The sequence below is a fragment of the Microchirus variegatus genome (assembly GCF_963457635.1).
Source record: "Microchirus variegatus genome assembly, chromosome: 16".
NCBI lineage: Eukaryota > Metazoa > Chordata > Actinopteri > Pleuronectiformes > Soleidae > Microchirus > Microchirus variegatus.
In genome coordinates this window covers 13,259,593-13,276,351 of record NC_139817.1, presented here as the reverse complement: position 1 = coordinate 13,276,351, position 16,759 = coordinate 13,259,593, and the positions used below count along the sequence as shown (strand labels likewise).

The following is a 16,759-nucleotide window of genomic DNA, read 5'->3' as shown; positions in this document are numbered from 1 at the left end:
GTTCTTCATTCATATCTATAAGGTTATACGAGTGTAAAATGCCTGAATGAATAGAATAATAGAATGCACATTATTGAAAGCATCAAACGTCACAGCGAGATGAAGCACTTTGTTCAGACAACCACCAGGGGCGACAGGTAACGGTGCGTTCGTTGACTTGACTGGAGATGCAGATTATTATATCGGCTGCATGTTTTCCTGAGAGCAGCCATTTGACCGTGGATTACAGTCATTGTTGCTCTCCTTTATTCAAGTAAGTCCACACCACACTACAGCGACAAAGAAACCCTGCACAGAACAGGTAGAAAGTGGACGGGAAGGTCGCAGCTGCTTTATTTGTAGCTACTAGCAATGCTAAGCTAACAGCTTGGGTTACTGAGCGTTCGCTTTTTGCGTTTCATGACAAGTGACGGTTTATTCATTTATACGCACACAATATATTTTGTATATTTGTGTTGCTTTATGAATAATGTGTCACTCTACTCTTACACATAGTCCACACTTTATTGAGTTGTTCAACTGAGTGAAGAAAATAATGGACGTAAACAAACGCAAATTGTTGTTAGCCTACTTGCTAACATTAGCTACTTGTCATAACGAAACGTGAGAGACCTGTTGTCTGGAGAGGAGAAGAGGGGGCAGTGTTGTTGAATGTATCTGTCAAACAAAGAGTTGTTCGGACAATGGGCTCCACGTTAACACCAGTCTGTTTTGATTCATCTGATCCAGGGGCTTCTTTCTGTAAGAGGAGTACGATCATTGGCTCCTCAGCCGTGGCTGTGTCTGTCAACTCACTGTGAAGCGGCGGAAATTAAAGCTCGGAATGTTTAACCCGCACATCCATCAGCAGCAGCAGCAACAGCAACAGCAGCAGCAGCAGTTTCACCAGCATCTGCGGCAGCTACAGCAACTTTTCCAGCAGCAGCCTCCGCCTCCCCCTCCGCCGCAGCCGCCTCCCGGACATCATGTTGCCCATCATCACCACCAGACGCCGCGGTAAGCACGTTAAATCGAGACCGGGGATTAGGCAGGGCCTCATGGGGACTGCATTTTTCTGGACAGCTCGAGGTCCTGTCATAACATATATAAGACAGTACAGTTTAGTCAGAGGAAACCAGGACATTTGCATTGGCACTTGTTTCTGTGGGATTATACATTGTACTCTATACTGTTTTTGAAGCTCTTGCTCTGTGACTGAGCATTGGTGTTCTATAAAACAATCAAACACTTAAATTGACTCTGAGCCAAAGTTGATAAGAAGGTGGCTGATAAATCAAGTCAGAGCCACTTGCTTGTGTTAAAATATAACTTAAAGGGGGTGGGGGTGTCTCTCTTAGGACTTTTTCGCAGAAAAACTGACCTTGCCAGGACCACTAGTCTCATTGAGACCAAATTTTGGTGCTAATAAGGCAGGTTTTAAGGGCCTAATATTGAACAGTGGTTAGGTTAGGGTTAAACATTAACTGAGCTAACACTTTGTTTAGGCTGTCCAAATAAATGTTAGTCACATGTGTGTGTTTGTCTTTGTTTTTATTATTTAATGTTTATATAGAGTCTAGAGAAAAATGAATTTCCACATGAATCAGACAACAGACTGTTTTCCTCAGGTTGTGGCTGTTTTTACTGAAATTCTTCATTTGCCACATATTTCTGTAAGCATTTCTCAGCTGAAATTATGTTCATATGTTTCTTTTGTGTATTTGCTACCCAGACCCATGCCTGTACCTCCGCAGACTGCCCCTTCCCCCAGGATGGTCAACCTGTGCCAGGCGACCCAGACTACTATCATTGCCCCTAATCCCATGCTGCAGGGGGCCATTCTAATGCAGCAGATGCAGGGTAATGAAGAGATTACCATTTAAAATAGCAGTATCTGGAAAGGAGCAACGCCTTCATCCATATTGCATCGTTTTAAATATAAACAAATGTTTACAGTTGCATTCAAACCAAAGTCAAATTATTTCATATAGTGGTGATTAAGCCTGTCACCTGGTGACAATCCCCTTAACAATAGAAGTTATGATTTATAAGAGATAGCTGCAAACAGGTTGCAGGTTTGGAGTATGATGGGAAACACAAAATATTGCCCATGAAAAATTTGAGAAGTGAATTCTAAAACCAGTCAATCAGCTGTTTAACGGGATAAACCTGTCATTCCTCAGTCATGTCTGATAGTATAGCTTGATAGAGTCCACTTTCAGATAATGAATGTGGCATACTAATAATGTTTCATCATTCGCAAAGGCTAAATGGAGGCAGAATAATAACATCAACCAACACAAAAATCATCAGAAGTTACACAATGCAACTTTTTAAAGCACAACAAAAACTTAACCACCTTTCCTGCGTCCCTTCTGTCCAGGTAACATGCGGGGCTTTGGGATGGGAGGACAGCAGTTCCGTCAGTTCTTCGGTGCCAGGTCATCTCTGCTCGGACCAGTTCCCATGGGCATGGCCATCAAGTCTCCCATCATGGGTTTCCCTGCTGCTCGACCCTTTCACCCACACGCTCGCTACTACAACAACAACAACACCACCACCACCACCACAGCTCCTTCCTTTCCCTCATCATCCTCCTCTTCTTCCACCATCACCATAGTAAATATAACATCAACGTTGTTATAATTATAAACAGTGGTATTTTATCGTAGCTAACTATTTCCATGAGGGCTGTGTGAATCTGTTAATGATAGTTTGAATGTAGTTTATTCATTCACTACTAATCAAGGTTCAAAGTATCAGATCTTTACTTAACTTTACACCTTAAGCAAATACTAGCATTAAAATGAAGTTTGCCAGCCAAAAGTAAAAGGACAACTTTTTACTCTATTTTCAGTATCTATAGGACAAGTATTGGAGTTAAGCAGAATACAGGAACAAGCTTAATCATGCTTAAGCCACACAGAATACTTCATTTTAGAGCTAACACTATTTTCAGTTTCAATTGCAAAAATGCCAAAGAAGAAATCCCTTTTGGTTCCAGATTAAATAAACGGTAAAATGTGTTTGCTTATTTCTTCATATGATCATCTTATGGGGTTTATTTGTCAGTTGTGTCAGAGACAGTCAACTTAACAAAGATAACTTCCCTGTTCAGTTGGACAGTAAAAAGCAGCTGCATCATCTTCAAATAAAAGGTCTCTATTGCATAATTTTCTCAAACTTGAAGACGTAATCATGTCAGTTGCAGGTAGCATTGATGTTTTTGATGACATTTTTGTAATAAACTTGCTAAGCCTCCTTTCCTGTCCCTGTGTGTAGGAGCCCATAGTTCATCAGCAAGACAAGAAACAGGACAGCGAGCAGTTGGCAGGAGGGAGCACAGAGGACCAGCCTGCAGCGAACAGTACCAGTGAACTCAACAATACATCGGAAACAGGTAAATCTGCAATGCAGTCAGTGCATACAGCAATGGGTTGATTATAATGCATTCACTTTGAACTTGGACTGTGAACATTTGTTTTTAGCTGTTTTTATTCATTCTTTCTTTCAAGCATTGGTTTCACATTTTCCCCTAACAGTTGTTGTATTGGAAGAAAAAGATGGGCCCACACAGGTCTTGGAGGAGGAACTTGAAGAACCTGCAGTAAAAAAGCGGAGAACAGAGGGGTGAAGAAAATAGAATTTATTGCTTTTATTAAAAAGGTTGTATTGAATCGTATCAGATTATTATTATTTTAATTCACTTATGAAGTGAATTAAAACTTAAATATATAGAGGTTTGCATTGAATTGTGGCATTTTGCAGCACTAATGGACACCCTTGTGAATGTTCTATTAGGAGGATGTGACTCTTGTTATTTCCTTCCCTCAGGTCAGAGACAATAACTATACTAGATGCTGAGGCTGAGGTTCCTTCTGAAGAGTGTAACCGCAACACAAAAGAGAGTCAATCTGATGGTATAACACACTTGAACCCAAGGACGTTTGAGTAGATGTATTTTAGATACTATACTCATATATAAAACATAAATGTCATCTACGTGTATTGAGGTAAAGGTCAGTTGAGATGAACACTAAACACCACGTTTCTCTCGGACTTGGACAGATTGCGTCCTTTTGGAAGGAGGTTCCTCAGTGGAATCAGATGTTGAGATGCTGGAGGAAAGCAAAGCTGATGAGGTGAGAACAAACCTTTGGAACCCCATGACATTGACACTTCTCAGTGATGTTTGCCATATTTTTCCACACCTCTACATCTGTTTTTGTCTTTTGGTGCAGAGCTGTTTGTTTGCCCCGTCACCCTCTGGCAGACTTGCTGAAGATGACCAGCAGGTTGATTTACTCGAAGAGGAGCAGCCACAGGAAAAAGACGACTCCTTGGGTTCACCGGGCAACCACGAAGAAGGGGAGGAGGGCGTAGCTGACGGCACCAACAAGTTTTACTGCTACCTCTGCAGTATTACCTGCCACAACCAGCAAGTGGGTTGAGCATACACTACCGTTCAAAAGCTTGGGGTCACAGATACAATTTTTTTTTTTTTTTCAGTTGAAACACTTTTATTCATCAAAAGAGTTGCAATATTAATAGATAATATAGTCAAGACATTGACAAGATTAGAAATAATGATCTTTATTCAAAATAATAATTTTGCCCTTCAAACTTTGCTTTTGTCAAAGAACCAGCAAAACTGTTTTCAGCTGTGCTAACATAATTGCACAAGGGTTTTCAAGGGTTTTCTAATCATCCAATAGCCTTCTAACGTGATTAGCAAACACAATGTACCATTAGAACACTGGAAATGGGCCTCTATACACCCATGTACATATTCCATTAAAAACCAGACTTTTGCAGCTAGAATAGACGTTTACCACTTTAACAATGTATAGAGTGTATTTCTGATTAATTAAATGTTATATTCATTGAACAAATAAGGAGATTTCTAAGTGACCCTAAGTGACTAAGTGATTTCTAGTAGAATGTTGTCGCTCATGTTTAAAAGACTGAAAATGACACCTTTTTTTTTTTTTTGTAGAATTTCAGGAGTCACATGAACAGCATTTCTCACCAGCAGAGGATGATGGAGATCCAACACATGAGCAACGCCTGCCTGGTCACACTACTGCCACGAGTGCAGGAGACTCTACAGGGAGCAATGAAAGATGGGTCAGTGTTTACATGCACAAATATGTGGTTTTCAGCAGCCTAGTTGTTTGAATGCAACTATAAACCAATAAAACATTTACTTTAAAAAAGTAATTATTGCCTGTTCTTTGCAGAGAGAAAAAGGCAGACTTGAAGCGTTGGTGTGCCACCTGTCACACCCACTTCAGTAGTAGCATGAAGGAACACCGTCGCACCGAGGAGCACAAAGTAATCAGCTGCTCACTTAATCTTTCTCATAAACTTCTGAGTTTAAGAACAACTGGTACAACTATTCTGTTTGCTCTCTGTGAGAATAACCAAACTGATGTTTCTGTTTCTTTTCTCAGCTCGCCAGTAGAACAGCCATCTCCTCCTGCATGGTCTGCAAGAAACACTTCAGGACCTCCCAGATCTTTGTGGAGCACTTGCAGTCCCAGGAGCACAAACAGAAAATGGACAAGGTTCTCATCATCCCAAATTATGAAAAATTAAATTAAACTTAATTCTATGTACTTATGCATCTCAACAATGTGTTTGTTCCTGTTTACAAGCTCCAGGAAGAGGACGGCTGTGCAGCCTTGGCCAAACTTACTGCCATGGACACAGACGGCTTTTCAATGGAAGAGGAGGAGGGCAGTGAAGGAGACGAGGGAGAGGAAAGACAGGCAATTGATGAAGATGAAGATGTCTCAGAGAAGCAGGTAATTTGCATAAGATGTGTTATTCTTTGAGATGATTGACACCGTTTGCAGTTAAATGTACAGCACAATTTTACCTTTTGAGGTAAGTTCTTAAATAACATTGTTAACACACACCTGACACAGGATGGCTGGTCGTCCTTTAAAGAAGTGACTTTGAAGAACATGGGCAGTGATGAACAGCATGATCCTGACACAGTCTACGGTGAGTGAGTGAAGGTTAACTCCATATTCCATGAAGTTTTATGCACTGATTTTGTCAATATTGTGAAACAATGACAACCGAGTGTGTGTGTGATTTCTTTTACACTAGGGTCCAGTTTCTTTGTTCCGGTCGCAGGTTTTATTTGCAGACTTTGCAAAAAGTTTTACCACTTTGAATCCTCTGCCCTTCACACTCACTGCAAATCTCTGACGCACTTCGAGAACCTCAAGGTTGGTTTTTGATGATGATGATGATGATGACGATAATGATGATGAGATTACTGCCACAAAAAGAGAGTAATAATATGACCGATTTATGTTAACACTTTTTAATAAGTGCACACTATTAGCATTAGGTAAGCTTGAATAAATATTGACTCCATCATTTATAATGCATGAATATTCATTAGTATGTAGTTTATAAACAGTGGACAGGACAATGTTCAAGTAGCTGCTGAACTCTAGCAGCCAATCAGCATCCACCTCTAACAAACGATTGAAGGGACTGCTCTTTCACCTCTCTGTGTGTCCAGCAGTCGCTCAGTACATGCCAACACTTAAGTACATGAGTAAAACATTTAGACCTGTGTTTATAAACTACATGCTAATGAGTATTTATGTGTTATACATGATGAAATCAATATTTATTCATGCTTAACTAATGCTAATAGTGTGTACTTATTATAAAGTGTTACCCTGATGTATGTGTTTTGCTTTGATCCCAAGCCTCAAAATGAGCAGTAATGTGCATGAAACAGTATAATGTTTGAGGAATTTCCAATTAGCTTATACCATATTTTCTCTGTTTTTTGCAGAGCTACAGATCATTGCTCAGTCAAAAGGGCGAGGTTGTAAAATCTTCTCGAGAATCTCTCTCGGCTACAGACAGCTGCAGGCCTGTAACGGAACACACCATCGACGGCTCAGAGGACAATTCCTGTGACTCTGTTTCAGTGACGGACCAGAACTCGATGCTGTCCAACATTGCATTAACTCAACATGAGCAAGAAACAGAACCTGACCCGACTGCACACGAGTCTCCCACCATCTCAGCCACCTGCACAGACCTCAGCCTCCACAGCAAAGACGAAGAGAGTACGTCCACTGCTTCCCAGGAGAGTCCTGCTGAGCTGCATACTGGCAGCAGAGAGGAGTTGGACTCTGAGCTGACAACAATAGTAGAAGATGCTAATGAAAAGGTGGAGGAGGAGGACGCAGCAGTGGAGGGGGACGCATCGGTGGAGGGGGACGCATCGGTGGAGGGGGACGCATCGGTGGAGGGGGACGCATCGGTGGAGGGGGACGTAGCGGTGGAGGAGGACGCATCGGTGGAGGGGGACGCAGCGGTGGAGGGGGAGGCAGTGGTGGAGGAGGAGGCAGCGGTGGAGGGGGAGGCAGTGGTGGAGGGGGAGGCAGTGGAGGAGGAGGAGGCAGTGGAGGAGGAGGCAGTGGAGGAGGAGGTGGAAGCTCCCACTGTCCCAAGGAAAAAGAACGGCACAGGGAAGGCAAAAGCTGCACCCAAACGCAGGTCAGGGAGGGCCTCAAACAGACACTGAGTGTAGAAAAGACAGGGAAACGTGGTACAACCTTAGTGCAGGATAGATGTGGTACACGTGAACAGGTGCTTTCATCAAACAACGACCACAAAATACACAGCACAGCCTCTCTCTCTACACTGGAAAATGAAACACACAATTAAATAGGAACATTGACGATGGGGGACTGTTGTGGAACATGACCTTTCCTGTGAATTGGTGTCCCAGGGTGGGACACTTAGTGTCTTGACACTTTCATTTTGTCTCACAATTTGACAGTAGTGTTCTGAAAGTGGGATCACAGGCAAATTAAATGACAGCATTTAGACCCTAAGAGCTAAGTGTTCACACCTGCAGCTGTTAATTGGATATTTATTTTGACAGTTCTGTTCCTCAGGGGACAAATTTAATCATTTTGATTATCCTTTAGCTTGATCCTGTTAAATATCACATCTGCAGCATCCCAGAGGGTAACTTCTCTGAGATGAATGACTTTTGCTTTGGCGTGTACAAGGTCCAGTAAACTTTAAAAATGGATTTATTTGAAATTTCCACAAAGCTCAATACAACATATAATAACGCTGGTGTTGTCATATACTTTACATCAGTAGCTTTACTGTTATTGACCAAATAATCAAGTTTAATGACCTTTCCATGAGCCTCGGATGTAAAAAAAAAAAAAAAGAAAAGCAAAGCTATAGATTCATGATCTTGCTTGAACGTGTAACTCCATAAATAGCAGCAGTATTCTCAATCAGTTACTCTTAATACATGGGAGGATGGTGGGTAATAACGATAGATTTATGAACATGTTGAATCAGTGAATACATTTTTGGTTTACAAGCACCTTTTTGACACTATAAGACTGAAGGTTTTTTTTTTTTTTTTAATTGTGGCTGTGTTTAAGAAATGAAAGAGAGGGCTTGATTTTGTATCCAGCTGTTTCTGCCTTGATTAAATCACCAAAATTGTGAATTTCACACCCTGCTGTCCTCAAGGATCGGGAATTTGACGAGGCCTGATTTTACAATACAAATATTTGACAAACGAGAGTTAACTTGTAGCAAAAGCCTTCAAGTGTAGAAGACTGATAATGGTTGGGTGGAGTCTTTCTCCGCACTGCTAACCATGTAGCACTTGCTTTTAGTGATCTCAAATTTAGAACGTTAGCAAATACGGCGTACGAGCAGGTCACAGCTTCTGATTTAAAAAGTGTTAAAGTGGTACTTTGCAAATGCTGAATTGTCAAAGTGACGGTGATGCGTCGTTCAGATCCTTGTATTTTTTCATGACATTTTATGTTCAGGTTGTTGTCAGCAGCACAGGGATTTTCACTGAAACAGCGTTTGTTGGTCCACCATCAGAAATTATTTTATTTTGTTTTTAGTTGAAGCAGCTTGTCGTCGTGTCAGGGGAAATGAAAGGTTTCTGCTGACAAACGTGCAACAACTGTCACCGACTACTCGTGCTCACAGAAACATGTCTGTGTCTTGCTGATTTTGAAGTTTCAAACATGGCTTTGAAAATTTATGCTGCTAAAAACTTAACAGGCTGCAGTTTGTTTGTTTTTTTTGAGTGTGTTGTTGTGGACTGCATCCTCTGAAGAAAAAAAAAAAACACTTGTCACCCTTTACACTCAGAATTCATAAAGCTAAAAGCTTTGCTGTCCCATTCCCATGGATGTTTGTCGAGTGTGCCTGCATTAGAACAATAGTTTGTTTCCTAGTTCCATGGATGAAAAATCCATTACTGAGCATTAACAACACAAAAATATAATAAGTGGTTGTTAGTGCTCTTTTGCCACTGATGTGAGTTTTCTTTTTCCTCCTTTCATTGAAGATGCTTGAATTGCAATGCACTGGACAGTTGAAATCACACTTGAGTAACTCTCAGTCTCAGTATTAACTGCAAGAAAAAACCTATGAAGTATCTGTAGTTATTTAATTTAGCTAAGGATCTAAACTCTGCAGTAATACAGAAGGCTTTCACACACATTTAAATTTGGTTCCTGTGTTTCAGCAGTCACTTGTCAACACAAGACTTATACATGTATATAAAGGTGTATTATTTCCTTCTTCGTGACCAGTGAGGGTATTTTTTTTTTTACCACTGAAGGGCAACTGTTGATACGCGCAGCAACTCCTGTCGTCATGGCAGTGGCTGTCACGTGATCAGTAATGTGTAAGGTCCCGAAGGAAGAAGACGAGCAGGAGAGAGGACAGCTGTGTGTTTCTTATTGTATTTTTATTCAGCTACTGACAAACTGAGATGAACAAACAGGTGACGTTTTCTAATCGCTGGAAGTTTAATGTATTTTTGGATGTTTGCTTTCTTGTTGGGGGATATTTTAATTTATATTAAAAAATGTCTGACAATTCCAACAATTCTCCAACTTAATTTTTCCTCTTCAAATCTTTTGTTCAGAGTGCATTGCTTATTCCAAAACAGAAATGTGAAAATGATTAGGACAACAAAGTGTAGATCTGCAGTCATGCTAAACATCAAACACCAACAGACAATCTGGAATGTTGCATACATTTTTAACAACAAACAAACACCATATAGCTATATTTCCCTATAGAACCAGAATGATTGTGACCACTGATGATCTGTATAACACACATAATATGGTGCAGATCTCCAAAGACAATCTAAGCATGGTGGTGTGCAATGAGACTTCTCTAGATAATTAAAAATCATTTTACGCTTGTTTTCTGAGATCTGAGCATCGTCCTGTATTTTGAACATTTAACTTAATTGTGCCACATTAACTTCTTCTTCTTCTTTTTTTTTTACCATTTATATTTTTCGGGTTAGTCTCAATGATTCCTTGCACAAAACTAAACCCAGTTCTGCAGAGGACTGCAGCGTTTTACACAGTAAACACATCTGACTTGCAATAAAGTGCAAAGTAACAGTGATGTACTGCTAGTGGTCAAAAAGCTCTGCTCTGCTCTGCTCAGTGACCAAAGTAACCAGCACATTACAGTTCAATTCGGGAGAAATACTGTATCACAGTGGAGCACACATTTGCTGATGAGGGCGTGAATTCACAGAAGAATCTGACAGGCATCAGAAACAACGTTAACTCTTGCATTTTTCTGAACTCAGTCCACTTTATCTACTCGTTCTTTTCACCCATTTCCGAGGTTCCTTCTTCTTTGGTCACGTCCTCCTTGCTGGACGACGAGTGTCCATCTGCAGGTTGTTGGTCCCCCTCGTTTTGGGAGCCCAACAGCTGGGCCCTGAACTCCAGCCGAGCTTGTCGGTTAGACTCCATCAGTTCGTGCAGTTTGCCATTGAGTGAATCATTGCGCTCCTCCAGGTCATCGAGATAGGAGTTGATCTGGTCTAGCATGGAGTTGATAGCGACATACTCTGTTGATAATAAGCAGCAGCGAGGTAAGTCTTTTCTGACAGTGAAAATGAGAATGTCTCAATCTGAACAAATCATCACCTGAGAAAATTTTGATGTAAAAATACAGTCATATAAATAGTCCAAGCAATGTACTTTTCAGCAGTAGGCAGATTTAGATTAGAGAAATTTGATTAGGTTAGATTCAGATGGAGCGAGAGAGAAGCTGACGCTAATTATTAGTATTTATTTACTTTATTTATGTTATTTGTTTCATTTTCTACGCACTCTGTTCAAAATCTCTGATCACAAACACTGGAATAGAACAGGCATTTCTGATTTCCCTTCTGGTGGTACACGGGCCACAGTTTGAGAACCGTGGCATTAGAGCATTCGTATTGTGGTAATGTAATGATCCATCGTATTTTAAACCTATTACACATAAAATATTCAACTAAACTTGAAATAACAAACATATGCTGACAACATTTGCCTAATCTCGGTTTACTAGCGGTATGACTTTAACACTATTTGTTTTAAATGGAAGAGTCTCTCCTCGTAGCAAATGAATGAAAACAATGACTCCATTACCTCCGTCGCCGAAATCATCCTCGTCATTAATGATTCCATCGTCCACAGAGATGTTTGGATCTCCATTTGGTCCAGACATGTTTCACTCACTTCCCCTTTCACTGTCAGGCTAGATGCGCTGCGAGCTAACCGCTACTCCGCGAGCAGCAGATTAAATTGAGCAAATACGACGCCAACTGAAATAAAAGTGTTAACAATAAAGTTCGCTCTTATTCACACGACATTTTTACAATGTGTCACTGAATCCACAGATGACAGAAAATACGTCTCGGCTAAGAATGAGCTAACTTGACCTGTCATAGATGTCAGACGTTTGTTTACGGAACCAATGAATCATGGGAAATTGTGGGCGGAGCTTTACTTTCCCATCAAAGATGTTAGTGATTTGTGAACAGATGGCTCACTCTGTAAAGATAACACGACAGCTCATTCAGTCCAAATATCATAATGTCACAGTTATGTGTGGTTTCTGAAAATATAAATAGAGGGAGACATCTTACGTTGTTTGTGCTCTCTTGTGTCTCAGAGTAGTCAGATGTCAGTCAGCTGACAGCACGCGCTCTGTCGCCTTTGTGTAAGTTCTCATTTTATCCTCTTGTGTCTCACAGGCAGTCAATACACTAAGGCATTTGTACATTTATTCTGGACTCTTTTTTTTGAAAATGTAGTTTTTGTTTTTTCTAAAGACCAATACAAAACACCAAAATGAGTATTTCAATATATATATTTAGCGAAGTTTAATATTCACAATTACACAAATGTATGAAGGAAAAAAAGCAATTTTTGTGGGGGGGGGGTTTCAACTAGTTATACCATAATACCCAAAGACAATATTTTAAGGTTTTATTGTTATTATTTAAATGAATTTATTGGGGTTTTTTAAAGTCATTTTTTGTCTGTATGTATATTTGTTCTAGTAAGAAATTATCATATAGTATTTATGGTTTGTTTGTTTTGTTCGCTTTCGTTGTTTCTAATAAAATAAAATGCGATTTGTAAGGAGAGCTCACTTGAATTCCTCTCTGTCCTCGGTAGAGGGCGCCATGATATCAGGCGTCAGTGTCGAGGCAGCCAACCCACGTGTGGACACACACACACAAACACTTCCTGTGAGTAGGATTGGTCTGATGAGCTCAGCAGCAGGTCTGTTTTGAAGTGTGTGTGCCGAAATGGAGGACCTGCCCTCGGACATCAGAGCCTTTCTTCTGAACCACCCTTTTCTTCAGCTCGCAGAAAGTAAAAAGGTTAGCGAGCAGATTATATCCTGTCATGCTGCAATCATGTTCATTTTTATGCTAGCTGTGTTGCTAAGTGACCTCGTAGCACATGTACAGTGCAGTGCAGTGCAGTGATGTGACGTGCTGCTGGTGGCTAAAGCTAAACAGGAAACGCATGTAGATGATTAAAAAAATAAATGTTTAAACGTCAGCAGAAGTCACATAGTTGTCTATCTGTTTCAGATCAAATGCTCGCTAAATGGACACGAGTTTCCCTGCAACCTGACGGAGCTACAAAACTTCACAAAGGGAAAAAAATATGAAAAACTGAGCGCTGCTGCAGAGTTTAACTACAGCCAGTATGAACCACACATTGTGACCAGCACCAAACGACCGTAAGGAAACTCTTAAATTACCATAAGTTATGTTGTCAGTGTTTGAGGAAGCAGCACCTGTTGACACCTGTAATTGTCAGTGAAGTTGCACAGACTGTGACTGTACACTTAGAGCTTATCTAAGCTTTTAAGTGATCTATACTAACTAATGTTTTCTAAATGATTTCTCAGCAACCAGCTCTTCTGTAAGCTGACCCTCCGACATCTCAACCTGCAGCCGCACCATGTCCTCAAACATGTCAACGGGAAACGCTTCAAGAAAGCCTTCTCCAAATGTCAGTGCAGCACACATCCACATGCATGGAACACTGTAGACTACAACTGTTGGATTATTCACACCGTCTCTTAATTTCTCTTGCTTCAGATGAAGAGTGTGTGAAGCAGGGGATTCAATTTGTTCCCGCCAGACTCAAACAGCCCAAGTTCAAAAACATGGACGAGGAAGTCAGTCGGGGAAGGGCCCCAAAACACACGTGGGAACCGTCGTCCAGTGACGAGGGTCACAGTGACTCGGAAGACAGCATGAGTGACCTATATCCTTGTCAGTATCCCAGCTGCACACTCTGTAGACACATTTGTCCAAATTTATCAAGTGATTTCCTGCTGTGTGTCACCAAAGAGTTGGCAAAAGCCAATGAACACATTTACAAACACGGATCATCAAATTTGGATTGGACATTGATAGTTATACTTTATTTTCCTACAGCATCTGTATTCACATTAAAAGATCCGGAAGCAGGAGAAACTTCTAAGGGCGATGGAGAAAAGGAGGAAGACGACTTCCAAACAGATGAAGATGAGGAAATGGAGGTTGAAGAGCAGGTGTCACAGAAACGTAAAAAGGTGTGTTTGTAGAATGTACCCAAAGTAGTGTGTTTGTATTTGTTACCTCTTTAGGAAGGTGTGACCAGAACAAGTACGGCGGACAAATCTTATCCAAGTTTTATTCCACACACTAATTAATGGACACTAACTAATTGGTTGTAAACCGACAAAGCATACAGGTTCTGACGATCAGTTACAGTTAAAAGAAAGGACAATGGAGGTTCACATATAACCAGGGGTGGACTGGGACAAAAATTTGGCCCTGGACTTTTTGGTCCAGACCGGCCCACAACAATCCACGCGCAGATATTGTGCCAATTCGCCCCGTTGATGTACATACAAATACACAAGCTCTTAATGACACCACCATACTAAAAAATATCCCTTCATATTCTATATTTTGGGAAATGTCATTATAGGTAGAAAGGATCAAAAACTGTGAAAATAGCAGATCTACATGCTTGTAACACATTGCAATGTGTGAGTTGTAAGCTTGTCGATCTGTGTGGCATCCTTTGATGAAAATATGAAATATGGCTTAAGTGGTTAATAAAAGCAACTAATTAATGAATCAGGATAGTATATGAATATGGTTATCGTTTTCTAACTAGATTTAGTTGTAACAAGCCACACCATCCAGAGTTTGCTATTTATTATGTCAAATAAAGTTCATAGACAGTTAAGCAACCGTTCTTAACCATTTATTTTAATGAATGTTTATCCACACCATTCTAGAAGGTACATACCTGCTTAACATGGTATCACTGCCTCCTTCACATGGTCAGTCTTCTTCTCCATTTTTGTTTTTCGTGTGCTGGTGGTGTGTTGTTTTTTTTTCTCTCATCATTAAATGTGATTGGACGAGGGGGGGTCTAGAACCTGCATGGGTGGGACTTCTGGGCCTCTGTAGCCTCTCATATGACCATTGGGCCAGGTATTTTTTTAGACAGACAAGCCACTGGGTCAATCATCACCTCTGTGCTGTGTCTGCAGCTGAGCACTGTGGGCCGCCGAGCGGATGCATGTCTCTCTCGCCACGGCCTGGAGAGTTACAGTAGTTACCAAGGCAAGGCGGGGCATGGCAAAAAAGTTAAATAAATAAAATTAAAAAATTAAAAACGGCAGTCACCGGCCCATAAGTGACCAGCCCACCGGCAAAAGTCCATGTACTCCCGATGGCCAATCCAACCCTGCATATAACAAGAAAGCTTTCGTGATGACTGCGCTTTCATTACAAACTGTGCAAGTGTGCATGCATGGGAAGTTCTACATGTGTGAAGGATCTGCATTGTCCTACAGAGAGCATTCACAGTATACTAATACTGCTGTCATGTTTGTATCTTTCAGGTCCAGGGTGGTGGTTTTCAGAAGAAACTGAGAAATAATCACTGGAAATCAGGGCATAAGAAAAAAAATGGGAAAGTACAAAATGTAAAGTAAAAATACAAACCTGTACAGTATTTTTATACTAGGTATTTTGTCAGACAGTAGCACTGACAACCTGCTGGGTCTCTGTCTGGCTCATCTTTATATATCTATATGAATATATATATATATGAGCATCACAAATCACGCTGTCAAGTTTCCATGACATGGGAAGTGTGTTGAGATCATGTTTTCTGTTTCACAAGCAAGAACACTGACATAAAATACAGATCTGAATGGACTTGCAAACCTCGTCTGTCTTGTTTTTCCTCTTCCAGTCATTGCCTATAAAGCATCTCAAAAGCAGCACATTATGATAAAGAACATTCATAATGAACTTATAACTGAAGGAGTTGGAAACTGTTGCAGGTTAACAGAATCAAGTTTTTTGTGCATTTTGAAGTATTTTGATTGAAATGTAGTTTTCTCTGCAGTATTTTCAGCTACACAGTTAAAAGCATGAAAATCACCTCCTTACTCATCACCAGTTGTAGGTAATTGCAGTTTCACGTGACAGTCGAGCAGCTTTCATCCTGATAATAAGAGTGTTTCTCACTGCCTTTAATTAGTGATTTCACTGTTAATGGTCAAAGTTTGCCAGTGTTGCTGCAGAAACATTCAATCAAGGACAGTTGAGGCTTTGTGACGATGATTAAATGTGAAGTTCAAAGGGTACAAGGGCCTGAAAAGGTTATCTTGATTAAGACATATGTACAAATCAATGGATATTCATTGTAACAATAGATGTCAGATAACAAAAGATTGCATTTGGCTCCTGGGTAACACTTGATTAGACCTGGTATTACAAGATCCTTCTGAGTGTGTAGCACTCCAGTAACTCTGACTTTACTTGCACACTCTGATGACAGCTTTCACTTGTTTATACTGTAATTATATGCATTCTGTATATAATTAATGGTCCACTGTGTAGTAATAAGTAACATCCAATGGTGAGACTAAAAAGTGCAATAAACAGCCATCCTCTGCGCACTCATCCCTTCCTCACACTACAGTACTGTCCACACTGCGGTTCCCTCCTAGTTCATTGGTTTATGCATCAGATTTATGTGGGAACAGCGGTTTAGTGATGGTGAGATGAAGCATTGAAGCTTGAACTGGACAACAAGCATTTAAACGGATCAAGCTTATTACAATGGCATTAGTGGTCTGTGTATACTTTTTGAACTCAATCTAAAAATCAGACTAATATCAGTATCCGTAGACACGAGTTTATCATATCGAAAAAGTGGTCTCGTGAAGGAATGGGAATCGGTATCGGTCTAATAAAAATGTAAAATCTGATACTGTAAACAAATTAAATAAAATATCAGCAAAAGTATTTTAGCTGAGTCATGTTTGGGCTGTTTATGTCTTTTTGGGAGGACGTGTTACACAGTTCAAAGTTCATAGTTGGTCTAAAATGACTGTA

The 16,759-nt window shown here is 40.4% G+C and overlaps 3 protein-coding genes across 3 annotated transcripts; 2 read left to right on the top strand and 1 right to left on the bottom strand.

Moving 5' to 3' along the window:
- Positions 1-130: 130 nt before the first annotated feature.
- On the top strand, positions 131-8,045 carry ciz1a (cdkn1a interacting zinc finger protein 1a; the record flags this gene model as incomplete). The annotated part of the gene is made up of 17 exons (XM_083902348.1): positions 131-253; positions 730-996; positions 1,712-1,839; positions 2,363-2,598; positions 3,262-3,379; positions 3,522-3,609; positions 3,814-3,899; positions 4,048-4,121; positions 4,221-4,421; positions 4,976-5,106; positions 5,220-5,313; positions 5,433-5,546; positions 5,637-5,786; positions 5,910-5,988; positions 6,097-6,218; positions 6,803-7,420; positions 7,953-8,045. Exons 2-17 carry the CDS (start codon positions 824-826, stop codon positions 8,043-8,045), a joined length of 2,505 nt encoding a protein of 834 aa, XP_083758474.1. The 5' UTR covers positions 131-253; positions 730-823.
- Positions 7,511-11,741, bottom strand: bbln (bublin coiled coil protein). Its single transcript, XM_083902148.1, has 2 exons — positions 11,469-11,741; positions 7,511-10,900 (listed from the first exon to the last, which is right to left on the bottom strand). The coding sequence occupies exons 1-2, from the start codon at positions 11,545-11,547 to the stop codon at positions 10,644-10,646; spliced, it is 336 nt and encodes a 111-aa protein (XP_083758274.1). The 5' UTR covers positions 11,548-11,741; the 3' UTR covers positions 7,511-10,643.
- Positions 11,742-12,022: 281 nt separating this feature from the next.
- Positions 12,023-15,571, top strand: surf2 (surfeit 2). Its single transcript, XM_083902184.1, has 7 exons — positions 12,023-12,042; positions 12,504-12,712; positions 12,929-13,080; positions 13,252-13,355; positions 13,445-13,621; positions 13,787-13,923; positions 15,253-15,571. The coding sequence occupies exons 2-7, from the start codon at positions 12,638-12,640 to the stop codon at positions 15,343-15,345; spliced, it is 738 nt and encodes a 245-aa protein (XP_083758310.1). The 5' UTR covers positions 12,023-12,042; positions 12,504-12,637; the 3' UTR covers positions 15,346-15,571.
- The last annotated feature ends 1,188 nt before the right edge of the window (positions 15,572-16,759 follow it).